The 10,060-nt window shown below is 51.0% G+C and overlaps 1 protein-coding gene across 3 annotated transcripts in view; it reads right to left on the reverse strand.

The window, feature by feature from the left end:
- LOC107266036 (proteoglycan 4) overlaps window positions 1-10,060 on the reverse strand; it is a 41,478-nt gene that overhangs the window by 5,695 nt on the left and 25,723 nt on the right. For 2 of the 3 annotated variants that reach the window (XM_015736109.2, XM_015736108.2), the window contains exons 3-4: window positions 7,876-8,040; window positions 7,637-7,753 (exon numbers count right to left, since the gene is read on the reverse strand). In XM_015736109.2, the coding sequence (XP_015591595.1) occupies window positions 7,637-7,753; window positions 7,876-8,040 (282 nt within the window). The remainder of the gene's footprint in view (window positions 1-7,636; window positions 7,754-7,875; window positions 8,041-10,060) is intronic. The other variant, XM_015736111.2, reaches the window with a different exon arrangement.

Raw genomic sequence — 10,060 nt, forward strand, 5'->3', positions numbered from 1 at the left:
CCCCCCCCCCGTTAACGTCCATTTCTCTAGCTTCGTCAAATTCGCAAACGATGAGAAACCATTATCTTGCCCCCTAATAATTTATAAAAATAGTTGAATGGAAATTCGAGTTCGACTCACAATCAATCGTAAGAAGAACAAACGATCGGCGCAGCGCTTCGATCGATATCCAGACGAAAGAAAGAAAACAGAAACTGAATAAAATCGAAACGCTCGAGTTTCGAGGATCCTTATGTATTGACAGTGGCACTGAGACCGGAAGAGGAAGTTACACCTGCGATCGAATACGTATCGTTTTTGAACCAGCTCCAAGACTTACAGACACGCAGCCAGCAGTGCCAACTGCAATGCTCTCTCGGGTACAGTTTACAATACTACTCGGGTACTGCGCGCTCATTCGTTGCCAAAGAAAGCTCTTCTCTCGCGCGCCTATATGTCTATATCTTCTTTCCTTCCTTCGCTCGTGGACCTTCTGGCCCCTCCGTTCCTGCGGATGCTCCAGAGCACGCGACGACAGACATTCCACTGCGCTATTTTTGCTTGAGTTTGGCATTAGTGGAATCCAAGAGAGCAGGAGTGAAAGAGAAAGAGGGGAAGGGGAGAGAGGGAGAGAGAGAGAGAGAGAGAGAGAGAGAGAGAGAGAGAGAAAGGAATCATATAGCTTAAAAAGCACACGTTGCTTTTACTCAAGAACGATTGGCCGTCCTATTTTTACGCCTGTTCGTCATTGCAGCGCGTGACCACACAGTGTCGACTTACCGGTTCACCATTACGCACACCTTATGCTCTATATTCCAGTAATCAAATGCGCAGCCAGAAAGACACTTGGTAAGCGAGATAAGAATTGGTGAAAGTGCAGCAGGTGATGAAACAAAGCACGGAAACAAAGGACAGAAAGAAGCAAGGCGCTGGTCTACGTGACGCTTCCAAGCAAATCGAACATATGGCAGCTTTGGAAATCCATATACAGCGTGGTTAGGACAAATCTCAATCGGACTGTTAATCTACAGAAAAGGTTGTTAAGCACGCGCCGATCTATCCGGAAGTCATCCGGCCGGAAATGAGCAAAAGAAATGTTTGCGACTGCAGGACGATCAGCAGTTTCGTCAATCCATGCCAGTCGATCAGCTGCAAAGCAGCCGGTGATTTGCTCCTTTCCGGCAATTCGCAATTCGCGATTCGACAATGATTCGAGAATGAAGGCAGAAGGCACCTGTGCGTGAGTCAATGAGTCGGAATCGCGCAGTGTAACAGGCACGAGCAAAACCCGAAGATCGCGCACAGGTAGCGTCGGTAGGGTCGACGACGCCACTGACATCATGGGCAAGTCCACTGAGCATGACTCCAGTGGCCCATGTGTATATCTCCTTGAGGACTTCCGGAGGACCCGGGCGAGACGGACAGAAAGGTTGCCGTACCGTGGTGGTTGCAATCGAAGGTGTATCACGTGGGTTTAGGGGTACCCCAGCTATGCCTATCAGCGGGATCGAGGCCAAAATGCGACGAGCCCCTCGCGCCAAGGCCCCGGCAGCCCTGCACACGCCACTGCTCACCGTCCGGCCTACCTTCAGCACGGACTCCATTTTCTTTCCCTTTCAACGGCTCGATTAGCTTCTCTCCCTCCCTCCTTGCCTTTTCACCCCTTATCACTCGACTCTTTACTTTTTTTTTTTCCAACTTTCCCGCGATTATCTTCCTGCGTCACGTTTCCTTCGCTTCCTTCTTCTCGATAACTCCTGGTCCAGCCCCGCACTGACGCGATCACGATGACCCTTTGACCAATTTGGGACTTTCGATTGGTCCTTTGCGCGAAACGGAGGCGAGACAACACTCTTCTCTAAGGTTCGAGGTTGGCTCTTCCCTAGGACGTGCACGAGCGCCGACGACTATCACTGCTCAGGGCGAAGAACGTGGACGGACTCAGGTCGGCTCGCGAGGACAGTCCGCTTTATATAGACACCTCGAGGGATCGTCCCACGACGGAGAGCGTCGCTGAATTGGGAGAATCACGAGAACGACCAGAACCAGAGGAACCGGAGGAACCAAGAGGTCCAAGAGGAGCGAGAAAACGAGAACCCTCGACTCTGTTCCTCGATTGGTTCCAGGAGAGAAACGGGGAGACTCGCTAGGGGACATCCTGCACGCAGCTCTCTCTCTCTCTCTCTCTCACACACACACACACACACACGCCCTCGTACATTCGTGCACTGACGTGCCCACATACTCGCAGCGACCTCAGGCAGCAGCATCCCCGAAGAAAAATTCACGCCGCAAACCACGCGCTATTCTTGGACCCGGACAACGAGGATACGACACTAACTAACACGCGCCTTCCGAATGTCCATGAACGCGCCGCGACGCCATCTCTTAGCTCCACGTCATCCCCGCCGTCTACGCTAGCACATACATAGATACTTCGAAGATGCACACTGGCACAGGGACTCAGCTTCTCATCTCATAAGAGCGCGCTGGGAGACCCACCCTACACCTCCTACGCGTCGCAGAGCTTGAAAGAGCTATGACCCTACGCAACTTTCCTTCTTCCTTCCGCATTCTTCTCCTTGACATTTTTGAGCCCGCATCTGCGAGCAACTGGTCCAACCCGCAGCTTCCTAGGACGAGGGCAAGTGTAGTCAATGGAAATACCCAAACTAAACTGTCTCGCGACAAGACAAGAAAGTTAGGAATTTGATTATTTGCTCGGCGATATGCGTCGTCGTCGCGACATCGAGCGCCTCCGACGTCCCCGTATCGCGCAGCATCTTCAAGGTGACACTCGACTCCAGTGAATCTTCGATGTCGGTCGATTTAACTCGGCGAACGGGAGACTCGATCCTCGGCTTTCGTAATCCAGTTTAAAGTTGATGCCATCCTTGCGGCGGCGGCGCGACGTGCCTGCTGCCACCGCAAGGCTGAGTTTGATCTCCGGTGTTTTCTTGGCAAACACTCAAAGTAGACACAAACTGGGAACGGAGATCGGCTTTCCAGTGTTTCGCATCTTCCTCCTACAACTCACGATATAGTGGTACCCGCGCAATGAAATCGCGTGCCGCAGAAAGCAATGCTTCAAGCGACACTGAACTCGCCTTAGTACGTGTATAAAGAGTCCAAGGACAAAATGAGTCCCTGCGATATTGCGCAATTAATTACAAGGGCGACGGGTGGAATCTCACCGAGCTTAATATACTCGACGTTAAGCGTCAAGCCACGGTGGATCAAGGTGGCAGCCAGGCGCCGCCATAAGGCAGATCCGACGCGCGTCTCATGCTGCCGACTCTCCTTCCTCCCCCTTTCGTGTCTCCTCGAGGAAGCCTTTTACGAAGGAATTTGCCCTTTGACCGAAAGAGATGTTCGCATGGAGATCCGAAGGAAGGAATTCCCTGAATGAGCAGCGCTGGATGACGCCGTCACGTCGAAGCTTTTCCGATGAACCAACGCGATGGCAGCATCGAACGCTGATCACTATTTTTACCGTTCAAGCACTCGACTGCGAGCGCTTATCGTCCGGGATTTGGCCGTTCGTCGCCTGACTGCAGTTTCTAAATTGAAAATAAATTAAGTGCCGGAAGGTATCTCTGAGGCCGGCAGCGTCCAGTCAATTTTCAACGGCAGTACAAACTTACGTATCGCCAAGGGACTCGCGACTGATCGTGACTCTCGTACCCAGTGCGCGTACATTCGGCAGAAACTACGTACCGGCCAACTGCCGAACCGTTGACTACGTCACTGAATTTTCAAAAGCTCGCATCGTGAACATTGTATTGACATCAAGTGACTCGCGACCAATGGATATATTTGCTTGATAAAAGGGATTTGCCGCCCCCTTATTAAGCTTCTACTCAACGCAGGTTAAACTAGCTAAAGGAAAGATTGCGGTGATAACGGTGGTAACGAAAGTGTCAGAGGAAGTGAATTAACGCATTTCAACATTCGACACGAGTGAATTTAGGGCCAGAATCGGATTAAATAAATGGACTCTCCGTGTCCATCAGAATTCTTTTGTTTAAGTCTCCCAGTACCAGGGCGTTGAGTTTGTCCTATCCGAGAGAATTTTTGTGTGACAAATATTGACACAGCCCACCCACGGCAAACTCATTCTCTCTCGGTAATTGTAACTCGTAACTCGTAACTCGTAAACTAATATCCGAAGATCTCTTACTCGTAGAGCTGGTGTAGCGTGACACAAAGCAACGTCCAAGGCCTCAGGATATCGACGCGAGTTTGACCAATCAGGGTTCGCTGCTATGTAAAACCTCAATGTAGACTCAAGAGATGTCACCGCTTTAAGAGAAAAAGCATAATGATCTTCCGCGTGAAGGTGCGAACGTTACCGACGCCGGCGTCGACACGCACGCGGACGCCTCAGCGCTTTCACACTCTGTCACTCCCTGTGTCTTTCTCGCATCACTTCGAAAATGCCCAATTGCCCAATTGCCCAATTGCCCAATCGAACGTATTGTAGTGACGATCTGACGAGTTTTGCTCGATTCGCGAGTGTCTCGCAGCTTTTGCTGGGCGAAGCCGGCTGTGCGAAAAGCCCCGCGAGTCTGTCGGTCGGCATGGCAACAGCTCCGTGCGTCCCGGCGTCTCGCGGCGCTCGATACTAGACGACGCCCAAATCCGGAACTCAACCCTCGATTTGCCACGCGTTCGCCTGCTGACTTGACGTAATTTCGAGGCAACTGACACACTGAGAATAAAATGGCAAAACACAAGCACGATTGCTGATGTGAAATTTCGCTCGATTAGAGAACGACGAGTTCTCCGTCTCCTTGAGAAGCGTTTGAAAAGTCAATACTTCACAGCCGATTGAGATGAGCAGGACACGAGGAGCTGGAGGCTGCTTCTCGATGCTCAGCCTTATTATATGAGGTAATTTCACGTACATAATAAATTACGGCATTTTAATCTCGTTGACAATTTTCCACGACGTTTTAACTGGACCAGTCTCCTATTTCCTTGTACCCCCGGAACATTAAACTGGCAAATTGTTCTGCAGTACTTGCGTTGGATCGCCTATTTGGTATTTCAGGAATCCAAGGGACGAGGTGTCAAATGAAGTTCAGGATGCGAGTGGAAACAGAAAGGAGAATCGAATCTCTCGAGTTAATCCCAATAATACGTTCAATACGTTTGATCCGTTTAATCCAAAGAGAATCTCGATCTCGCACTCCCGAGGTCTCCGGGACGCGTCGATATCAGTTTCCACCCTCTTGAACCCATCTCGACCCTTTCCACACCGTTGCCGAGAGGCCCGCCCTGCTGCCGTCTCTTCCTCGGCGCTCAACAGTTTGGGCCAAGTGCCAGAATTCTCCTGGAGACTGATTAGGTCGTAATTGCGCATTGTTTTCCTCTGCCTTTAAATAGGATGTTCAAAACCGCCTCAGGAAGCAACTCAACAGAGTCAACCGGCGAGACGATCTCGGATAACCCAACCTTCTGGATATAGCGAAACTGAAGCTCGGTTATTCGCCTGGAACCACCAGTTTCACCCTATTTCTATCGGACTCTGTTACTGACTTGAACCACCACGAGATGACCTTGACATTTTATATGAGAAAAATTAAACTTACAGTACGAATTGTAAGTATCGACTAAGAAAGTACACGAAATGGCATATTACATAAATGTAATTACAGAGACAAAAGTTACCTAAACGTATAATGTGATCCAAAGTTCAAAAGATCCACACCCTGGTATGAATAGGGTTAACGTATGATGAACTCTCAGGAGAGACAAAACCATGCAATGTTTACCTGGCCACACTTTCCTCGTGTGTATGATCACGAGTCGACGCCGAAGCATGCACTGGAGACAAGACAAGACAGATGCAGCTGACTCGACTCTCTGTTTGCAATACGTCGAGAGAGAAGAATGACGTATGTGGTTTGCGAAGCCACAACTCCTAACTGGCCAGTCGAGTGATGTTATATCCAAGGTATCCATAAGCCATACGCGTGAGCAGCACACCTGTGTATCATCTGTCTCCCAGAATGCTCTTGGAACGAGAGAGAAGCCAGCAGCCTCCGCGACCCGTGAATGAACTTTCAAGATGTTCGGGGGTTCCGCTAATGCTTGATAAGCAGCGAAGTCTAATGAAATCGAAAGAGCGTGTCCCGCCTCAACCATCATTTCATTGGGTGCTTAATGTCATAATGGAAATTCGCTAACGAAACGCTTTCGGCGCGGCTGCGACTGAGCCAGTTTTTGCAATATAATATTATCCTAGTCCTGTCGCCGTTCTTATAAATCCCAAAGCAAATCGACCGTCGTTGGTCCACCCGTAATACGAGGAAGCTGTAATAAGTTGACACGAGGAAGAACGAGCGGCGCGCCGCGCAATGTAAAACCCCCCACACGTTAACCCATCCGTGACCCTAACAATGAGCTCCCTTTTTCGAGCGTCCGCGTCATGTTAAGCGAACGCGTTCGCGCTCGCGAGACAGAACGTAGGTATATCCGGGAAGTTTGGGCCGTTGAACCGTGATGCACAATGCTGCTCGTGGACGAGAGCAGAGTGTCACAGTCGCAGTCAGCAGACCGTCATCGGCGCGACCCGGTCAATCTTAGACTCGCTTGGCAAACACTCCAACAGGGATCATCTTCGGACGCGGGATGGGGTTCCTGGGGTTCCAGCGCTCAGAAGTACGTTGCACGAAACAGAAATCAATCGATGAGTGTAATAAGTAAATAAAATAGAGAAGGAGAGTTCCTTCTTTTTCGTCCTCGGCCGAGAGCAACAACCACTCCCATTGCCATTCCCCAGGACGCGTAGCCTGCCTGCCTGCCTACGTCTCTGCGTGGAGTTGCTGTATGCAAGGCGCACGGTTTAGCACGCGATGCGTAGTCGTCGTGTCTGCAAAAAATCCGCACACGCAGATCCGCTCGCGGCTAACGTGAGATGGCGACGGTAAAGCAGGAGAGGACGAGGCGGAGAAGAACGACGACGAAGAAGAAGAAGGTATCCGAGGGGAAGGAGGAAACCTGATTGGTCGGCCGGAGGATACTGTGCTCCCACCGCAAGACAGGACGAGGCAGGACGAGGCAGGACGAGGCAGGAAGGCAGGAAGGCAGGAAGTGCAGCGAGTCTTCGTAATTCAGGCTCGAATTACTTATCCTCCGTTTCTTCGCCTCGTTCGACACGTCGCTACTGCTCTTGCTATGTGTGCGAGCATCGAGATGCTGCACGGGATGCTGCACGGGATGCTGACTCCAGAAGGATTCCCGTTGAGCGCGAGCGACTCCATGGTATTCCGCGGAAGTCGCGAGTTACGAGCAAGCCCCGAAGGATGAGTCACACCTAAGAGCACTCCCCCCCCCTCTCTCTCTCTCTCTCTCACTCTTTGATCCTTTCGCTTGCCCGCGCTCTCTCTTATCATCGCAATACACTCATTCCGCCGCTGCAGAGGTAAAACGAGAAACCAAGAAAAATACGTAGGAGGCAAACCGTGCGAGAAGACATGAGACTTGCGAAAAAGCGTCCAGACGCCCACGCGTCCCTCGCGAGTGGCGGGGGGCCGGGGAGCCGGCGGGGGGAAACTCGCGCACTCTACGTCCCCCTTCCCTGTCCACCACCAAAGTATCAGCAGCGTCGCTGCAACTGCGAAGCTCCGAAAATTTATCTCAAGAGACTCACCTCAGCGAGAGGCTCCTCCTTGGTGACGTCTCCATTCTTGGGCGTATCCTCGCGAGCCGGCTTGTTCTTGTCCTTCTTGCTGAAGCTGATCGATCTGAAGGACCACTTCTTCTTGAGCTAACGTTGACGAAGGATAAGGAAGAGAACCGATTAGTTTCGCAAAAAGGAAAAGTAGTCGAGTAGCGAGGAGAATCGCAAGGATCTTGGAATGATTGTCAATCCGCACTGGGTGTACCGACCTTATCCTTTTTTTTGGTTTCCTTGGATTCAGGCGAAGTCGCTGCGTTGGGAGTAGCAGGAGTGGCCTCTGCACTTGGCGTCGTTACCTCCGCACCTTCGGTTCCAGAAGCGTCCTGGGGCGTCCCGTCGGGCTTAGCCTCCTCGGGTTTCGTATCTTCTGGCTGCTGCGAAAGAGAAAAACAAGAGAAGCGAAAGGTTAACATCTGTAACTTGAGACTGGAGATCGTTCGAAAGGTGCTCGCGATTCGACTAGTCTTGACATCGCGCTGCGTGCGCTGCGTGCGCTCTGCACGTCACGTGACAAGTCCGGTCAAGGCAGCACATTCCATGTTTTAACAGCTGCCACTGCTACTTGGTAATCTTCCTTAGTCTCGTAAAAAGGCGAAATTTCAAGGGAACCCGAGAGGCGCCGCGACGGATAATGGAGACGCGGCGCCTGCGCCACTCCCGGAATCACTTCTTGAGAGACCCCATTAGAGCAAGCTAACATTCCTTTTTTCTGAAATTCTTGGTGCACTTGCTGTTTCAGTCAATGGGACATTGGGACATTGGGACATTGGGACACCTGTCAGGCGCCATTCCGCACAGAGATCTTACATCGGCGGAACGCGAGCGCGGTTCAACGTTTCGAAGCGCGGTTGAGAATTCCCAGCGAATGATCTGTTAGCACTATTAGCACTATTAACGAGTGTCAGGAAAACTATGGCAAAATGCCAATGCACTTACAGAGGATAAGTGGAGGAAAAAATGCCAGCGTTGTACACGAGTGAGTAGTCGCGTCCACAGTCGCAGACACTGGAGCAATTCGCCAGAGTAAAACTTCCTCAGAATAAACGTCTCTCAACGTTTAACGTCAATGAGGCATTTGCTGCGCCGCTGTTGACCGACCTGACCAAATTGCCGGCCGAATTGAGCGGCGCTCGCTAATTAAATTGCAGGGGAGACCCGAGTCACGCCATCCGTCCTCAACTCGAATCTAGGCCGCGAAATTCGCTAGAACCAAGGAAGAAGACTAACCTCCGATTGGAAGACAAAAAACCAAAAGTCAGCTGTGCAACGCGCAAAAGGCGAGACGCGATCGTTCGCTGCGTCGAATGAGTTGCACGGCGACTCGCCGACAGTTTCGCTCTTGGCTTTTGTGTCGCGACGCATAACAAAAGGGGGAAGGAAAAGAACCCGAGACAATAAAGCCAGCAGCAGCTGTCGATACGCGTCAGGGCCACAGTGTCGCGTATAGACGACATTGTTTTTCGAATTAGTTTACATGCATGTTGCAGAGAGAGAGAGAGAGAGAGAGAGAGAGAGAGAGAGAGAGAGAGAGAGAGATACTGCGCTGACGCCTCTCTGCACATTGTACTGGCGACACTCTGACCTAACCTGACGCCATGTCGTTTGCGACCAAGAAGAACTTTACGCGATGCCAGTTAGACAGAGAGTGGGAGGTTCGAAAGGGGTGAGGAGAGAAGGGAGGAAGGAACGCGCGCGCGGACAGAATGCCATGAGAGAATTTTCCCGAGCCAAAGGTCATTTTCGCTTAACAGGCGCGAAAGAAAGAGACTCCTTCTCAACGTAAAGCGAACGACCGATTTCATTCGTCGGCGCCCAGTAGGATGCACGAGCCACGTGACGCATCCTGAAGCTCAACAGGCGACCGAAAGGTTCATCGGAGCAAAATGAAGAAAGCGAAGAATCGTCCCACCACCCACCACCCACCACCCAGTCCTCGCGTCGAAGGCGCGGAGGTGCAAGAATCTCGTAGAGATGGACGATCAAGGAATTCTCATAGACAAGAATCCGACGAACAGTCGCTCGGTGCGATAGAGCCATTTCACCTCGAGCTATTTTTTGTTCGGCCCGCGATCGATTCATCGTCGTTACGGTAACGATTTAATCATTTAAATTCCCTTAAGCCACTTTTATTAAGTGTCTGTTATTACGCACTGTAGATTACACATGACACTGCCATTACACTGTCGAGCCCTCGGGACACTCTTTGTTCTCATGTTCTCATGATGGCACTTCGGACTGGATGAAAGAAAAATGACCAAAGAGAAAGAGAAAGGACTGGAAGTGTTACGTTTGCGAAATTAAGTTGAGAAACACGAATCAAGCGCAGTTCCTCCTATAAAGAAGTATGTATCTCTCTCTCTCTCTCTCTCTCTCTCTCTCTCTCTCTCTCTCTCT

This window comes from Cephus cinctus, unplaced genomic scaffold (genome assembly GCF_000341935.2).
Source record: "Cephus cinctus unplaced genomic scaffold, Ccin1 Ccin1_scaffold0280, whole genome shotgun sequence".
NCBI lineage: Eukaryota > Metazoa > Arthropoda > Insecta > Hymenoptera > Cephidae > Cephus > Cephus cinctus.